The 19483-nt window shown below is 39.3% G+C and overlaps 1 protein-coding gene across 3 annotated transcripts in view; it reads right to left on the reverse strand.

Moving 5' to 3' along the window:
• Positions 1 to 9194: 9194 nt before the first annotated feature.
• LOC129246899 (probable phospholipid-transporting ATPase IIB) overlaps positions 9195 to 19483 on the reverse strand; it is an 89457-nt gene continuing 79168 nt past the window's right edge. For 2 of the 3 annotated variants that reach the window (XM_054885614.1, XM_054885616.1), the window contains exons 3-10: positions 19287 to 19429; positions 19015 to 19200; positions 18234 to 18864; positions 17975 to 18151; positions 15262 to 15636; positions 14208 to 15192; positions 9597 to 9670; positions 9195 to 9521 (exon numbers count right to left, since the gene is read on the reverse strand). In XM_054885614.1, the coding sequence (XP_054741589.1) occupies positions 9388 to 9521; positions 9597 to 9670; positions 14208 to 15192; positions 15262 to 15636; positions 17975 to 18151; positions 18234 to 18864; positions 19015 to 19200; positions 19287 to 19429 (2705 nt within the window). In that variant the 3' untranslated portion in view covers positions 9195 to 9387. The remainder of the gene's footprint in view (positions 9522 to 9596; positions 9671 to 14207; positions 15193 to 15261; positions 15637 to 17974; positions 18152 to 18233; positions 18865 to 19014; positions 19201 to 19286; positions 19430 to 19483) is intronic. The other variant, XM_054885615.1, reaches the window with a different exon arrangement.

The raw sequence follows: 19483 nt of genomic DNA on the forward strand, positions 1-19483 counted from the left end.
AATTTTCTATCTTGGAGTTTTGAAGCGTTTGTTGCATCGCGTTCGTCGAATTCGCTCTGAATATCGCGAAGCAGGAAGCTGGCGCTTATTGCATGATAATGCAACATCTCATCGATCCACTCTTGTGACTGATTTTTTGACTAGAAATCGCATTTTAACCATCAATCACTCACCGTATTCGCCTGATATGGCGCCCTGTAACTTCTACTTATTCGGAAAATTGCATTTGGTCATGGAAGTAAAACGTTTTGCGTCCGTAGAGGTCATCCAAAAGGCTTGTAAATGTCCTGAAACACTCTTTTGAAAAGCTTTTAGATCACGCACTGTGTTTTGCGAGGCCAACGGAGGGAGCTATTTTAGCCCAGAATTGTTTGACTTCACCTTGTACATATATATCTCTTTCTATTATATATATATAATTGGCGCGTACACCCTTTTTGGGTGTTTAGCCGAGCTCCTCCTCCTGTTTGTGGTGTGCGTCTTGATGTTGTTCCACAACTGGAGGGACCTACAGTTTCACACCAACTCCGAACAGCAAATACTTTTTATAAGGAGACTTTTTTTCATGGCAGAGATACACTCGGAGGTTTGCCATTGCCTGTCGAGGGGCGACCGCTATTAGAAAAACTTTTTCTTCATTTTGGAGATTCACCGAGATTCGAACCTACGTTCTCTCTGAATTCTGAATGGTAGTCACTCACCAACCCATTCGGCTACGACTATTACCAATACATATTTCGAATAAAAGCAAAATCTGTCCATAAGTGCGATTTTTAGTATTAAATTACCTCCAGTGAGAAATTTTTTCATACAAAAAAAAATTGAATTGAATTTTATTTATTAAAAATTTCTTTTTTTTTGTTTATGGATGCTGCCATTCATTACTGTTATTCCATAGCAAGCTTTGGAGTATATTTTTATGCTGTTATACAGGGTGGGCCATATAGCGTTTGCTTTTTAAACCACCTATTTTTTTGAGAATGGTAACGCAAATGACATGACAAATGTGTTCATGATTTACTTAAACGTTTGACATTTACGAAATGGGACGATATACGCTTGAACAAAATTGGGAAATATTGAAAACCTATTTCCAAAGTGCTGAGTCTTCTTCTTCTTTTCTGATGAAGCTCATTTTCACATCGGTGGCTACGACAATAAGCAAAATTGTCGGATTTGGGGCTCAGAAAATCCACACCGTTCTGTAGAGAAGCAAATGCATCCACAACGAGTAACTGTTTGGTGCAGTTTTTGGTCTGGCGGCATCATCGGGCCATTTTTTTTCGAAAATGGCTGAAGAAACGCGGTTACAGTAAATGGCGAGCCTTACCGTGACATGCTCAACGAGTTGTTTCCAAAAATTGAAGAGGATGACATGGACGACATTTGGTTTCAACAGGACGATGCAACTTGTCACACTGCCAAAGTTACACTCGAACTTTTGGCTACCGTTTTTGAATTCCGATATCAATTGGCCGCCTCGGAGCTGTGATTTAAACCCGTTGGACTATTTTTTGTGGGGAGCCGTTAAGGACAAATGCTATGCGAGCCATCCAGAGACGACTGATGCTTCAAAACACGAAATCGAAGTTGGCATTCATGAAATTGGAGCCCAAACAATCGAAAATGTGCTTAAAAATTGGGTTGATCGAATAGCCTACCGTAAAGCCAGTCGTGGCAGTCATTTGAACGATATTATTTTTCATTCATAAATGACAATGACATAAAAAAAAAAGTTTGAAAAAATATTGATTACTTTTTTTTTATAGCCGATTCAAAAAGCATATTTTACGTAGCGTTTTTGATAAAATTGTGAAGATTTTCTTTCGCTATTACAACTGTTTGGTCACTTTTATGCTTCCGCAATAAATAAAACAAAATCATTATTTTTTTTTTTAATTATTTTATTGATTAGTTTTTCATATTTTAGTTTATTATTGAAAATAGTTTCTGACTCATTTTCCCGTTATTTGTTTCTTTTAGCAACTAAGAGTAGTTTATTAATTATTTTACAAAATCTAATGCTTTTTTTTTTAGTTTCATATCAATGAATTATTTTCGCACTTTAATAAATTTTCATTAGATTTGAATAATTTTATGCATGAAAATGCGTTTTGTATAATTAAAATATTCCATACATATTTGTAGCTATGTACATACGTATATGTATGTATGTATGCCATGACTTGCAGTTCATAAAATTCTTTTTTTAATATTTTTCTTTTTGTATTTTTTCTATTCAACTAACGCAAAAATTAACAATAACTGGATAACTACCGTTGATTAAAGAAAATAATAGCGAAAAGGAGCAAAAACATGCAGCGTAGCTATAAAAGGAATGAAATTCGATTTCAATTATTTGTATTTGAAAAGACAAAAAAGTGAAGAATATTTATAAAAAAAAAAAATAAAAACGTTTTTAAATAATAAAGCTTTAATTATTTTTTTTGTTTTTGTCTTTTCCTTAGCGAGCGTTTTAGTTGTTGTTGGTTTATACACGAATATTTTTTTTTTTTGCTTTTAAAGTAAATGAAAAAGGGAATTGTTAAAAATATGTACGAATATTTTTAAGAGAAATAGAAAAGCGAATTACTTAAAATATGTATGAATATTTTTACGATAAATTAGATGGGAATTATTAAAAATAATATAAAATGCAAAGTTTTACGTCAACAAAAGTATTTAGGTTTTTTTGTATTGGGGGTACATATAATTAATTTCGTATTTGTTACTAACCTCATATCTATTTATGTAGTCAATATTTTGACAGTGACAGCTATTTTATGTTAAAGCACGCCAAAAAATCAAGTAAATTTGATATGTCACAGTGAATATTAGTAAACACACAAATTTTTTTTATTACAGTCAAAATGTCAAATTAGGTTCCAACAAAACAGCATTTGCGGAGAGGTTTGCTTTTGTTCTTCAATTTAGAGAAAAGTGCAACAGAAGAACATCATTTACTGTCAGAAGCTTATCCTGAATATGCTCCAGAGGTTAGAGTATGTCAGCAGTGGTTTGCACGATTTAAAAGTGGTGATTTTGACACAGAAGACAAAGAGCGAAAAAGTCGAAAAAGTTTGAAAACGAAGAATTGGTGGCATTACTCGATCAAGATCCATGTCAAACTCAAGAAGAACTTGGAAAACCACTGGAAGCCACTCAACAGGCCATTTCTAAACGTTTAAAAGCAGCCGGATACATTCACAAACAAGGAAATTGGGTGCCACACGAATTGAAGCCGAGAGACGTTGAGTGCTGATTTTGCATGTCTGAAATGCTGCTTAATCGCCACAAAAAGAAATCGTTTTTGCATCGTATTGTCACTGGCAATGAAAAGTGGATTCATTACGACAACCCAAAGCGTAAAAGATGATATGTGAAGCCAGGCCAACCAGCCAAATCGACACCAAAGCCGAATATTCATGGTTTGAAGGTAATGCTCTGTATTTGGTGGAATCAGAAGGGTGTGCTGTACTATGAAAATCGCGCCAGACGATCACGGGAGAGCTATACAGGCAACAATTGATACGTTTGAAGCAAGCTGTAGCCGAAAAACGGCCAGAATGGGCGACCAGGCACGAGAAATTGATTTTCCATCATAACAATGCTCGGCCACATGCTGCAGTACCGGTCAAAAATTATCTGGAAAATGCCGGATGGGAAATTCTACCTCACCCGCCTTATAGCCCAGACATAGCTCCTTCTGATTACCACTTGTTTCGGTCGATGCAGAATCACCTTTCTGGAATACGGTACACCAATGTTGAAGGTATAATATTAAAAAATGGCTTGATGACTTTCTCGGCGCAAAAGATGGGAAGTTTTTTTGGGATGGATAAATTGCCTGAAAGATGGGAAAAAGTTGCCACCTCCGATGGACAATATTTTGAGTAAAATATTTTTTCACTTTTAACTTGAATAAATTGTTTTTTTTTAACAAAAAATACAAAATTAATTATATGTTGTACCCCCAATAATTTAATCTGTGGATCTCTGACAAAAGAACTAAAATTGGTTCAGTACTTTCTAACTGTCAAAGATTAAAGTGATCGGTTTTAACGCAACATTTTAATGATTGATCAACAGCTCAACATTAATCACAACTTTGATTTGTGAATTCAGGTGATTAAAATATTGAATTTTTCCATGAAAGATCAGAATTTGTTGATCAAAGCGCGAGAAGTGTTAAAGCCAAATAAGTCAAATATGTCAAATGTCCACAGAAATGCTTGTTAAATGTCAGGAATAAAATTTTTCAGCCATCAACGATGTAATATAATCATATTTATTTTACTTATGCTCACGGCGCATTTTATAAAACAAATAAAAAATTAAAAAAAAAATGTAAAAAAAGTAAAACAAAAAATTTAAAAAAAGTAAAAAAAAAATTAAAAAAAAGGCAAAAAAAAAAAATTTAAAAAAAAAATTTAAAAACAGTTTAAAAAAAAATTAAAAAAAAGTTTAAAAAAATTTTTTTTTTTAATTAGTTACACACTTAAATAAGCTTGAAAAATGCAAATTTACACATACACATGTTTATTTTGTTTTGAAACTTGCAAAACCTTACTACCCTAAAGCGCCCCGCACACGAAGTGATTTATCGATCAATCAGTTGAAGATTTTCTTTTTTTTTGAACGAACCTCACAGGTGTCAACTGGTTGAGTGATTTTATATCAGCGCGAATTTTTTCATCAAATGATGTGATACTTTTTTTGTTTTTGTACCCCTTTACTCATATATTTTTTTTTTGTTTCCTTGTTCACTCCTCTCGGGACCATAGCGCCTCGACAAGACTCAGTGTTGCATTGGTTTCGTTTATCTATTTTGATTTCTGACACCGTAGGTGATTAGCCTGCTGTTCATATATAATATTTTACTGTAAAGGAATACAAAAAGTGACTTTGTCTATAAATTTTCCAATATTTATTTATTTTTCAAATCTTTTTCCACCGGTTCAAAGCAAGGCGAACCTATTAAAGGTGATGAGGTTCAGAGCAGGGCTAGACAGGATTAGTTTACTGGAGCGGCATCCCTTGGTCGGGAATCATTGCGGTATGTAGAACCGGCTGCTTGGGCCTACCGTTGAGATGAGATAGACATGAGGAATGGCGACTAGAACGCACTGGCAGAAACTACTAAACTGATACAACAACAACAATACCATTAAAGGTGATAGCAGTCGGCCAACTGATTTTTTTCGCCGTGCTCATTCGGATATCAGCACAAAATTGGATTGCGAAACGTATTACTTACGTTCACGGCGTATCTTTAGAAGGTCATATCAGTAGAACAGCTGATTAATTCGCCTCGGGCACTTATGTCAAAAAATGTGTCAAAATGAAGTGAAAATTCTTATTCGACATTCCATCAAAACAAGCAAAAAAAAAATAAGTGGAGCAGATCTTCTTGCACGGAATTCACAGAGATGGAGAGAATGTGGGCGGATCACCTCATGCCTTCAAATAGTATAACCTGTGGGGAAGGAAGCATTTGTTGCCGGACGCTATTCCATATCCTCCGCCGTTGCAAATCACAACGGCTTTACTTCTTGCTCAGCGCCCAAGAGTAAATAATAAATCCGTGAAAAAGTTTTACTAATAAATTATTTCGAGAAATTTAAACAATACTCTCGAAAAACTTCGTTTAGGTTTATTTATTATTGATTTTCTTTAGTCAACCAATTCGCCTTTGAAATAATGATCTTGACAATTGGGCTCAAAAAGCAAAAACAAAATTAATGCAACATTTTGTTTTTGTACTACTGCTATCACCTTGAATAGATTCACCTTGCTTGCAATTAAATTTGTAATTGGAAAATTGAAATTTTACAATGAATTTAACTCTTCGTTGGGCTCCCGGGTCTAACCAGAAGAGTTTTACGAGCTTGGGCGTGAATTTAACCTATTTCTATTATAGCTAACGACCTGAGCTTCCAGGTAGCTTTCTAAAACTTAATTTTCTTTCGATTTATGGGCATAACCTCTGAAAAATAACTACCGAACAGGACGAAAAAAGGCCAGACCCGGATGCCCAACCGAAGGTTTTAAAAAGGTCTCCAATTTTGTAATGAATTTAAATTCAAAAGTTATTATTAAAGTTTTTAAATAATTTCAACACGACAAATAAATTGTTTTTTGATTAATTCTTTTTTCTATTTTGCCTTCACCAAAGCGAATCTACTAAAGGTGTTATTGGTAAAACAGCTGATTTGTTTTTTATTTCGCCGCGTCCTTGTGGCTGTCAGCCCAGAATGAAATAAGGTAAATTCATTCTTCAATTTCTACTTTGCCAAAACATTGTTGTTGGTCTAGTGCCACCACCTTTAATGGATGCGTCTTGGCCTTCACATGAATTCGCCTTGCTGAAATGTAATATCTTTTTCACTTGTTGTTGCTGTTGTTGTAGCAGCTTACTAGACCCTGTCAGTGCGATGTAGTCACCGATCGTCTTCGGCCAACTCATTTAACGGTAAACCCAGAAAACATGCTCTTTCGGCAGGTTGAGTCCAAAGGGAGAGGGGTGTTAGGTGTGCAGCCTTGTCTAAACACCGCACCTTTTTCACTTATAACAACGTTTACTGGCTGCTCCCGAAACAATTATTAAACTCTATTTCCGAAACGACCCACAGTTAACACAGCGAATTGGGTTGAATATTTGTTATAGCGCGAACACACCAGGGATGTTTTTTCACTTTAGTCAAATAGCCTGTGATAACACAGAGTCATATGTTCACGAGCCATGAATGCAGTGCGGCACGGCGAATTGTCATGGTGAAAAAATCTCGAGTGTTTTATCCAAGGACGATAGATTAGCAGGTTTGCCATGGTGAAAGGTGAAGATTTCTAAAGGTTTACAACGTAGCAGACTATTTTTCGGCTCTGAGCGAATTTGGCAGATGTACTGAAGTCACTTGGGATGAGTTTAACAAAATTTAGCTTGTGGTGAAAATTGAAATTTGAAAAGGTCGAGCCAAGGAGCACCAGGAGATTTGGTGGCTCCTAAAACACTCAGGCTAAAAAGCCCATTGTATTTAAAGCTCTGGAAAGGGGGTAGATAGTCAAGGAGAGAATGAGAAAATAATCAGAGAAAGAGATAGGAAATAATAGAGACAGAGACAAAGGTAGTTAGTCCTGTGAGAGCTTTCCAGATTCTTTGGCAAATCTGTAAATATCCTCCAGTTTTAGGGAAAGAATTTTACTCATTCACACGACATCGGAATCCAAAACTCGTAGCCGTGCTCTAGCAAAGGCAGGGCACTGACAGAGAAAGTGCTCAGTGCTATCCGCCTTCTCCAAGCACGACAGCCACATTGGGTCCTCAAAGACTCCAATGGTGACCATATGCTGACCCCATAGGTTGTGTCCTGTAATGATATCGACCATCAACCGAACGTCTTTAGTTCCAAGTTTTAGTAGAAAGTTTGACAGTTTTCTGTTCGGACTTATCACAAAATACTTTGCAGTTCTTCAGCATTCTATGTAGACCGGACCATCGCTCTTTATGTAGATTGCGTACATAATCGCTGATCCAATTCATGATTCCTGCGGAACTGATTCCGATTATTGGCTCTGGCCCTTGTGGGGGGAGCTGCTGATCCACGGATGGCCAATTCATTGTGGTAGTGATCAACAAATCAACAACACACAGGTCAAGTGACGTGGAATCCAAAGTTCCTCTTGAAAAAATTTTTTTCCACCATACCTAACGAGCAGACCTGGTCGACCATGGTCGTTTCCATGACAGTCGGTTCTACGTTACCGAAACAACCCGGATTTATATCCGGCCAAGGACTGTCACTCCAGCAGCATTCACCGTATGTAAGTATGGGGAATGTTTATGCTGCTACAACAACAACAGCAAACCTGGTATTCTATCATTCTTGCAGGTTTGCTATTTTGCTAAGGTGAAAAAAATGGTGAGGGGACCTTTGACTGCTACGTCACTTGTGCATTCGGCAGCCGAGCACTGCACGATCATTTCACACATATTCACAACTTGGCCAATCATTCGTTGCTCAGACGGCAACGAAGTGTCATTGGTTCATTTTGTTCGTAACACAAACTGCTTTGTGACCGCAAGTGACGTCAGCCCATCAGCTGATTCTATCAGTTTCGCTCAGACCCGATTAAGTAGCTCACCTTTGACATCTTTTCACCATCTGTTTTAACGCCAAATGCGGCATTTTTTGCAAGCCACTTCGCGCTAACGAAGTACAAAACAAACTAAGTTAAGTTTTGATGTTTCTTCAACTGCTTGAACAACTTAATCAACTCCGGCAAGTTGTGCATGGGACGCTCGCTCAGCTCTCACCTATACAATTTTGTGAATTAAAATGCTTTGATTTATTTACTTTTGTATATGTCATTTTGTAATATAAATACTTAACTGTAATTTGCTACATAAGCCACTCGTTTAACTTAAACAAAAAAAAAAATATTTTAATTTTGTTCGCAACTACTGTTTGCCGTCTGTCACTACTCGTTATTATTTATTTGCTTCGTAACTATTTAACCTTTTCTTCGTTCGCCTTCTTACCGCCTCATGCAATGCAACTAACCTAATTTATGTAATTAATTAACAATATATTCTCTTATATTAACACTGATTTGAAAATAGTTGACACTTTTGCTTGCCAGTCGTCAATACACATTTTTGCCAATATTATATTTAATACATTTATTATGAATTATTATTAAAAGTCACCTACGACGTACATACATTACCAACTAACAACACAGTCTGATTTATATAATCTTACAAATTCTTCAAATTTTTGCTTCAACTTTTATTTTTCTCTATAGAAAGAGCTCACTCATGCATGTTGGCTTTTCAGAATTGTTTACGAAGTATGAGCGACTCAGGAAGTGTTTTTCACATATTTATTTTTTGCCTATTTTCTTTTTTTTTGTTTTTTTTTTTTGTTAAAATAAACACAAAATTTGTTTAACAGTAACACAATCATCATTTAAGGCAAAGGAGCAATGAAAATATTTGCAATTGGACTTCGGCCGAAGACCAGGGTGTCTCCGCCATAAAACATAAAAATTATTATCAGCAGAAAAATATAAGAGAATTGCTGAGATTGAGATTGGTTAAACAAAATACGAGCTTTTTTTCTTTGCTATACACTTTTTCAAGCAAGCATTATTGATTATTTTCTTACAAAATTAGTTGACTCTTCAAATGCATATTTTTCTTTTTTTGTTTTTGTATAAAATATCTATAAAACTTAAAAGGCAAATTAAATGATCTTAACAACAACATGGGTCAACTTAAAGCTAAAATTGCTTAGTGGTATATTACAAAAAAAAACGAAGAAGAAGAAAATTTTAACGAATATTGAGTGCGTAAAAACGAATCATCTGTTTTTTCTTCGCGTCTGTTTACGATAACTTTAAATATGATGGCGGTGAGCACTTCTTGCGCAAGAATTTTATAATATATAACGGTAAGCAGGAAACAAGCGTAATGATGGAGACCTTCCAGAGGAAATCATACGACCAGATAAACTCCCAATCTGTGAGTAGAGAGCGAAAGAGAGAGGGAGAGATTAGGATTCAAATTAACAATTGTAAAATGCAGTGGAACTTACCGAAGTACTCATGCAGCACAGCCAACGAAATCAAGTAGAGCGCCAAGCTGAAGAGCTCAGCTAATACCATGAGACTGCAAGAAAGAATGTCAATTTTAAGATGAATACGAAAAATATTTGTTTTTAAATGTTTCTAGAAGTTCACGCGCCGAATTATCAAGCCTTCAGCTTAAAAACGAAAAAAGCTTTCCCACAAAATCACTTATCCGAATAAATATCAGGTCAGTCCATAAGTTCGTGCGTATTTTATCCATAATTTCACTTTTGTACGATTTTTACATACAAACAATTATTCGCGGAATATAACGGAACTATTTATATTTTCTTTGATATTTGTGCATTCAACAAGGGATTTTAATCGCGGATAGAAGCACGTGTTGTTAAAAAATAAAATGGAATCTCCGATCGCGTATAAGAGGCATATTTTGTATTTTTTTTATAAAAGTGGTAAAAGTGCAACAACTGCTGCTGCAGAAATAAACACTGTTCACGGAGAGGATACCGTGAGTGTAAGGACTGCGCAAAAGTAGTTTTCAAAATTCCGAAGTGATAACTGCGACGTGGAGGATGCCCCGCGCGCTGGTCGTCCTGAAGTCTTTAACTCGGACTCATTGCTGGAACTCGTGGAAGCTGAGCCAAATTTGACAGTCGATATGATAGATCAGAGGTTAAATTCATCGCATGGAACAGTTCACAGGCACCTGGTTCAGTTGGGAAAGCTTTCAAAGCTGGGAAAATGGGTTCCGCATATACTTTCCGTCGCCAACCTTCAGCAGAGGGTGAATGTGTGTTTTACAGCTGCTGCAAAGGCTTGAAAATGAAAGTTTTTTGAACCGTGGACTTCAATCCCATATGAGTAACAAGAACTACTCCTCAAAAGCTATAAAAAGGGATATTGAAGCGTATTTTGGCTCCAAGGACAAACTATTTTTCGAGCAGGGTATTAAAAATATGCCTAAACGTTGGGAAGACATTGTAAATAATGAAGGTAAATATATTATTGATTAATAAATACTTGAAACATCTTTTTTATTAATTTTAAAACCACCTTTAAAAAACGCACGAACTTATGGACTGACCTGATATTTATAACAGGAGCTATACAAAGGGTCCTTAAATTGACGGTACGTTATTTTTACGCATCTTTGACATTTGTCAAGTAGGCCGATGTACAATTTTACACCAAAGAACAAGGCGAATCTATTAATCGGTAAATCAGCTGATTTGTTTTTTTTTTCTTTCGCCGTGTCCAGTTAGCTGTCAGCCCAGAATAAAACAAGGCCAATACTTTGGTTTGACAATCAAACGTACAAAACATTGTTGTTGGTCTAGTTCCACCACCAACAATGCATTAAAATTATTGAGACTTATTATGAAAATGGTCGATTTTTAAGAACAACAAATCGCACAATTTGGAGTTATTTTGCTGGAAATAATCATCCCGCCGATTCGACAATTAAACGATTGGTAAAAAAATTTCAAGAAACTTATTCAGTCGAGAATAGAAAAAGGAGTGGCGGATCAAAAGCTGGACGTGTTGCTGACAATATTTTGAGAATATCAGTGCTATAGCGCAAAGTGTTGCTGAACAACCCTCAACATCGATACCTCTTCATTTGCAACAATTTGGCATTCATGAATCGACTGTTTGGCGGATTTTACACACGAGGGTGATCCAATAAGTATCCCTGTTTGATGACAGAGGGCGTTCCTGAGGGAAGTTGGTATTAGCATTGTGTGCTGCCATCTATCAAACGACGGCAAAACAAATTTCAGGCTGATTGATAGGTTAGTTTGGATTTGGCAGCTATTCGAGTAAGACGTGTTTCGTGAAAAGGGAAAAGAGCAGTATTGGTCGGTAATTCGCTTTTGACGTGATAACGACTTATAATTCGATGTAGCCGGCTGCTCGCACCGAAAAATGCGGCGTTGCCTTGCTGGAACTGCAAGCGAGAGCGCGGAACGAACGACAAAGAGCACAATCAGCTCCCGCGTTCGGCAACGTTCGACATCTGGCGGGCGGTCTCCTACTTGAGTGAGCATACATAAATATGTATGTATATGCGCATTTGTATATAAATTCACATACTTGTATTTGCATATGCCTTCTTCCTGTGTGCATGGTAATGAACCATTTCTCTGTTGAGAATAGGACGATGATAGAAAAAGTAGGAAATGAAAGGGAGTGTTTCGAGTGTAAAGTGTATTGAAAAAGGCAAATCGATGATGGTGCCTCTTAGTGTTGTTGACTTATTAACGTCTGATGCACAATCGAAATTGAAGATATCTTTCATGAATTTGATAAATGTTTCGTCATTTTGCACGTTTGTGTAAATGTAACTCGACCTATTCCATTGCAATTCCATTTACCTCCTTCTCTATATCCATACAAAATATCTATCAAACAAATAAAATTAAAATTTTGTTTTGAAAATTGCAACCATTCCATCAGTATTTTCTTATGACGTTGTCACGTTAAGCTATCGTCAGTAAACCGACTTTACAGACAAAATATTTTTGTTTGTTTTTGGATGGGAAAAAATGCGAGAAGATAAAAGCAAAGTTGGATGCTGTCTATGGGGACGCTTCACCATCTATGGCCACAGTTAGAATTCAATGGTTGAACGAATTTAAACGTGGGCAAACATCCGTTTTTGATGAGGAACGACCAGGACGACCGGCAAAGGTGGTTACCGAGGAAATCATTCAAAAAGTCCACGACCTGATTCTCGCTGATCGACGAACGAAAGTGCGCGAAGTAACAGAAGTCATAGGTGTGTCGACCGGAACGACAATTAGTATTTTACAGGATAAGTTGACGATGAAAAAGTTTTCGACCCAATGGGTGCCGCGATTTCTCACGATGGACAACACGCGAATGCGGCTGTTAGTTAACTTCGCAGCAGTGTTTGGAGCAATTTAAGCGAGGTCCAAAGGAATTTTTGTGTTGATGAAACCTGGATTCATTATTACACACCAGAAACTAGGCGACAATCAAAACAATGGATACCTCCCAGCGAATCTGCTCCAAAGAAGACGAAAACAGTCCCATCGGTCGGAAAGGTCATGACAACGATTTTTTGGGATGCGAACGGCGTCAGCCTCATGGATTTTTTAGAAAAAGGAAGAAAGATCACGGGGCAATTCTACAGTGAGTTATTGGACCGCTTGCACAAAAAAATTCAAGGAATCCCGGCCGCATTTGGCGAAAAAGAAGGTTCACCACGATAACGCACCAGCACATTCTTCCGGAGTTGTCGCCCTCAAACTGCATGAATTGCGACCGCACCCCTCGTATTCACCCGATCTGGCTCCCTGCAACTTTTTCTTGTTCCTTAACATGAAGAAATGTCTCACGGGGAAAAAATTTAGTTCAAACGAGGAAGTCATCGCCGAGACAGATGCGTATTTTTGAGATTTCGACAAATCCTATATTTTGAAGGGGTTAAAAAAATGGCCGGAGTGTTGGGAGAAGTGTATCTTCCTAAAAATAAAATAAAATTTTTTTTTTTTTTTTAAATGGCGTCTTCAATAGTGAAACCTGAATGAATCTAAGTTTTTACATTTTCTATTTTAAGTATTACAGGGGATCGATTTATCAACAAGTTTCCAAATTTTATAAGAATGACGTACAAAAACGAAAACGTACAAAACCTCAAATTTTTAACTTTGAGCAAAAAATAAAAAATGTGTATCTCTTATATTCCAATATCTGAACAGTCGGTATGTATGCAAAATATGTTATTTAGTATCTCTAAAGATTTTCATACATTAGATTATATTAGATTCTCGACGAGGTTTGCACAAGGAGCTCATGGTCTTTTGTGTCCTCTACTCATCACAGTACCTCATCCAGACTTAGTTCCTTTATTAAACTCAGGATGGAACTGGGTTGGATTGAGCGTATTTGCCTTTCCATTGGCCGCAATTGGCCAATATGCCTCAACCTTTTCCGTGCTATAGCGCTGCATTCCAGGAGAAGGTGAATTGGAGTCTCCTGGGATTGGACGCAGAAACGACAGGGGTCCGTAGACCAAATCCCGATCATGTGCAAAGGACTAGGCAGTCTGCAGTGCCTTGTGAGAATGCCCGTATGCATTCTCAGTTTATCCTTGGGGAGGGTTATGAGTATTTTAAACGTCTTCTGGTTGTACCCTTCCAGTAAGGATTTGGCCTGGCGTAGCCCCATAGTTTGGTGCCAGCAAACCTCCCTTAGCCCTAGCTCTTCACTCCTACGCTTCTCCTTGATGGTGTGTTGACCCATAGCAAGGAAGGGCACGTGTCCTACTATTAAAGGCGAGGCCACAACCTCTCTCGCCAATGCGTCCGCATTTCGTTCCCAGTAATACCCCTATGTCCTGGGACCGAAATTAGCCGGATGCGATTGTGCGTTCCTTGTAGATTTAGTATCTCTCTATACACTCAAAGACAAGTGAGGAGTTAATCTCATCTAATAGATCCTTGAATGCCGCCTGACTCTCGCTCATTCCAGAAATTTATTTTCAGTTTAACTTATTGTTCTGTTCAATTCTGAACTTTCGATCCAATCAATGGATGAGTTTAGGTGCTATGCTAAAACATTGATTATTACAAAGTTCAGTGTCTACTCACCGATGCCAAGTGCGCACCGTCAACGCCACCATTATCAGTTCGGTCATAATGAGCGCTGAGAAGCTAATCGCCACAATATGTATGAATTCATCCTCGAACAGTATAAGCGCGCCATACATTATTACACCGCCCTGATATATACTAATTAGCACCCAGATGAAAAATGTCTTGTAGCTCAAACTGCGTCCCTTCGACAGGTCCTTGTACAACTCCGGATAGGTGACCGCAGTAGTCGATGTGATATCTTGGTCTAGCACCAAAGAGAATACGGGAAACATTGTGTACAGCGTCGAGTAGCCAACCATGAGGAAACCCTGATACAGCGCCACCGAGCTGAGATAGAATACAGCGGAGAAGACCGCTTGTAGCGTTGTTATAATCAGACCGCGATGTATGACGAATTGTGAAAGCGCTGCTGAACGTTTGTACGAGCGCCGTCCGTGCACCAACAACAGTTTGGCAATATGTGAGAATTGTGGTATGCTAAAATCACCGGCGAGCGAAGCTTGTCGTCCCTCACGCCCCTCAATACCCACACCAGCATCGGCCTGTTGTATCATGCTGACGTCGTTACCACCATCGCCCACCGCACAGGTGCGTTTGCCCGTATGATGCTGAATGAGCTGTACGACTTGTGCTTTCTGTGTGGGACTGCAGCGGCAGCATACGACCGCCGGACTGGCGGTGGCGAGCTCAAGAAATTCTGGTCTATAGTATTGTAGACAAACCTCGAGCGATTCACCCGAAATAACCAATGCGTGCCCTTGTTTGCGACGGAAGTTATTCAACTCGACATGTGCTTCTGTGCGTGTCGTCACCGAGCGCAGCACATGCAGGCCCTGATTGCGGCCAATTAGCTGCGATGACTTCGCGATACAGCAAGCGGTTTCGAGCTTGTCACCCGTCAACATCCATACACGCACGCCGGCATTGCGCAGCAACTCGAGTGTGGGACGCACGCCTTCCTGCAGGCGGTCCTCAACACCTGTTTGGCAGAATAAAGTGAAAATAAATAAAAAATGAAGTTTTCAATTTAGTTTGATGCTTTACTCACCTGTCAAGCAAAGTAGCTCCATTTCGCGCTCCAACGACTCAATCACAGCAGCCACTTTGGCTACGCGGTCAGAGACGCTGAGACGTGCCGCACTAATACGTGTTTCAAAATCATTGTACTGCTCCTCCGAGAGCACTTTCTTGGCCACAACCAAGGTGCGCAGGCCTTCACGCGCCATATTGCCCGACTCTTCGCTCAGCCAGTCGTTGTACTGCACAATGGAGGACATGACGACATCGGCGCCCTTGAGATAGAAGGTGATTTCGCCTGAGCCTGAATCGCGCACAATGATGCCCATGCGTTTGCTCTCGCTGGTGAAGGGGAAGAGCTGGAGAATTTGGAATTGCAGTAGACCATCTTGAGATTCACCCTTAGCTGAAAGGAGTGAGAGAAAATTTTCATTGATTATAAAATGAATTTAATAGTAAAAAAATAAATAAATTTGAGTACATTTTAGGATGAGACCTAACACACATTTTCTACTCTTTCGATGAAAATAAACCCTTTTTTTCGATAAATGTCGCCCACATGCGCATGCGCACAATTCCACATTGGAATAATCTCGAATTTGCTACCTCGAAGTACCCATCCTTGCTTCAGTGGCCGATAAGAAGCTACGTAATAAGGTCCTATTCCTTTGGAGTTTCAAAATTTAAATGGGAGTTGGCTGAAGTGGTCATTCATCCAGAATCCAACTAGCGCTTGCGCACCATTTTGTTGTTAAGTGGCAGTAGTATTTAAAAATTTTATATAAAATTTTTATCAAATGGTTTAGATTACGAGAAGCAGCCTGAAGGTTTTTCCACAGTCATAGTCGAAAATACCATGGTGCCATTGAGACTGCCTACCGGCAGACGAAAAGGCAAAAAAAAATTATATAAAAAAGGTAAAAACAGAGATGTTGTTGTTGTAGCAGTTTACTAAGCCCTGCCGATGCTGTGTAATCACCGATCGTCATCGTCAAACTCATCTAATGGCAGGTCCAGGAAACGTGCTGTCTTGATGGGTTTGATCCAGAGGGAGAGGGGTTTTAGATGAGTGGGTTTGAGAGGGGTCTATTCCTGATAAGTAGGAGTTTAATCTACTGCAGCATCCAGAACAAAATTGAGCCAAAGCGGCAGTCACCTTAGCCGAATAGGTTGGTGCGTGACTACTATTCCGAATACAGAGAAAATGTAGGTTCGAATCTCCGTGCATGAAACGCCAAAATTATAGAAAAAATTTTTTCTAACAGCGGTCGCCCCTCAACAGGCAATGACAAACCTCTGAGGGTATTTCTGCCATGAAAAAGCTCCTCAGAGTTGGCTTAAAACTGTAGGTTCCTCCATTTGTAGAACAACATCAAGGCGCACGATACAAATGGGAGGAGGAAACACCCAAAAAGGCCCAAACCCCAAAAAGGGGTCTCGCGAGGCAAATGAAGTTCTTCGATTGCAACAGGTGGTGGTTGGTCTCCAATAACGGCATTCAGGGGTCTCGGGGGTCGAGAGTTCAGGAAGGTGGTAAGAGCCTCCCGATGAATATCTTTAACGTATGTCTATATTCTGTCTGGTCCAACAGTTGTAATTGCGTTTTGTCCTGGATCTCGTCTGGGAGATGGCTCAGACTCTACAAATGCTTGCAGCGCTGATTCCCCCGGTAACACCCAAGTAGAAGTTGCTTGGTGAGCATTTTGCTATGCTCCTTAACCGGGAGCATTGAAGCCTCGCTGTGAAGGTGTTGCCGGGGTGACCTCAGAAGGCATCCCATAGTGGTCCGGATTGCAGTATTCTGACAGGAATGAAGCTTCGTCCACTGCTATTCACTGATGCCAGGCGACCAGATGGGCAGAGCATAATTCAGAACCGGCCGGTCAATAACTTTAAATGTGGTCAACAAAATTTTCATTTTCTTTGCCCCAAGTTTTACATAAGAGCGATTTCCGGACCTCGTTGCGATTTTCGACCTTAGCGGCATGTGCGATTCTGTGCGCTGAAAAGGCGAGCCAAGTATTGTAGGTGACGCCCAAGGCTTTTGAGGTCGGTAGTGGTGTGTAATCGACTTTCATCTTTAGCTGTAGTTTGACCTCCTTCGTTCAGGTGGTAAAGAGAGCCGCCGTGGGGGAAAGTTGATACCGTAACGTCTCCCTTTATATAAGTGTGCATTAGCTATGTATGGGCGTATTATAGATGACTAAGCATTTACTTTGCCGCGGTACCCAGAACGAACCTTTGTCAGCTAATGTATGTAGGGCCTACTGTCGTAATACAAGCTAGCTAACTGCGCCACTTTCTTCTTGGCCAGCTGCATCGCGTAATCTTTGGGCTTTAATCGTAGTTTTTCTGCTTATTTCTAGAACTCGTCGAGAGCTCAAAGAGGCGCTTTCTGGAATCACTAGGAAAACCTTCGCCCTGCTATCGGCTAGCTAATTGAAACTTTTTTATGGCTCGCTACCCTGCTTGTGATCTCGGTAAGATGTCGAAGGTAATTCCAAAATCTTCCAAGCATTTTACGAGCGAAAATAAGACTGAAGCAGTCATTCTTTAAGAAGTATTTTTCTGCGATAATGTCTTTTAAAAGAATCCCCCAAAAAGTGTTGGCTAAACTATGATATCAAAAGAGATACCACTAGCAATTAAATTTTAAAATTATAGCTTTGAACCTTTTCGGACCCTTCACAGCCAGATAAAAGCTGCGATCTGTGGAAAAATATTATCTAAATACTAAAACTTACTTTTCCGAGTTTTCATTTGCAAAGTCATGGAGTTAATGTCGCGTGCAATCAACGTCAAGCCAACCTCTGCGGTCCACTTAACCAGCGCAATCTCATCTGGTGACGAGGCCTGATACTGGTGCTCCGTGGAGCTCGATTCGACATTTATCACAGATTTTGTAGGCGAAGTGGAACCACCTGCAAAATGCAATAAAACCCCGAAAGTTACATAACATTTCATTGTATTTGCTATTTCTTATTGTAAAACCGCTGCACCCACCTGCTGACGATGTGTAAGTCGATGATGTGGACACCGATTTGTTATCATCCTCATCGGTGATCGGTGTGACATTGTGGCAAAGCGCCAACGCTTTTACCGCCTCCCACTCACGCCAGCCCTCCGGATGACGCATACGATTACCCGAATACATCGGTTTGGTTGAAATAATTAGAGTTGGCTGCTGCTGTTCACCGGCTCCGCCACTAGCACCCACACCGCCACCACTACCACCTGGTGCACTTTGTGCCAGTATTGTGGGCGCTAGCGTTTGTATTATCTGACCGATGTGATGAAATGTATCATTGTCATGTGAAACTATGCCTAAATGTATCTTCTTGAAGACCATTTCATTTTGTGTCAGCGTGCCGGTCTTGTCCGTCAACACATACGATATACGTCCCAGCTCCTCGGGTATGGTTGTCGAACGCACCACAGTGCCTTGGATTTCAGGATCATTTTGCATTTGCCACGAATAGAAGGCTTTGCCCATGTCCAAATTGACACGCAAACTTATGGGTATAATATAAGAGAAGAGTAACACAAAGCGGAACATATAACGATACCAGGGGCCACTGAAACCTTTGAGCATCATCATGACGAGCGAGAGGCCGAGCACGGCACAGAAGAGCACCTGACGGAAGGGAAAGGAAATAAGTGTTTAAATACAAATAATTTGTCATTTAAAAACATTTAGACTAGGTAAGGTTATAATGGTTGCCCAGAGAGTGTGACCACTTGGACGAAGAAATCAAATTTTTTTGAAAACAAATAAAAAGTTTACCTTCGTTAGACCATTAATCTCCATATCGAGCAGTCCAACTTTTGAACGCGGCTGCGAGTTATTCATTACGCTACGCGTTTCACAGCCAGTATAGATCACAATGCCAGTAGCTGTGCCTGCAGCAACAACTGTGTTTGCCCAGAGCGTATTCTCGACATTGAGGCCAGTTTCCTCACCGCCATCCTGCTAAAAACAGATAAAGAAATTTGAAAAAAAAATTATATTTAAGTGTAAACTTCCAGTAATGAATAGCGCGCAAATTTTCAACCCACCATCGAGAAGGTGCCTATGAATGAGTGTATATCGTTTTGTGGCTTCTCAATGTAAACGCTCGCGTCAATATGAAACAAATCCGAGTCCTTGTTCAGCTTCTGAGTGAGCGGCACTGCCAAGCGTAGTTTCCAATCAGTTTCACCTGAAAATAAGCAAAAATTTCATATATTATTTGAATGCATCACAACTAGTCAAA

The sequence above is a fragment of the Anastrepha obliqua genome, chromosome 5, assembly GCF_027943255.1.
Source record: "Anastrepha obliqua isolate idAnaObli1 chromosome 5, idAnaObli1_1.0, whole genome shotgun sequence".
Taxonomy (NCBI): Eukaryota; Metazoa; Arthropoda; class Insecta; order Diptera; family Tephritidae; genus Anastrepha; species Anastrepha obliqua.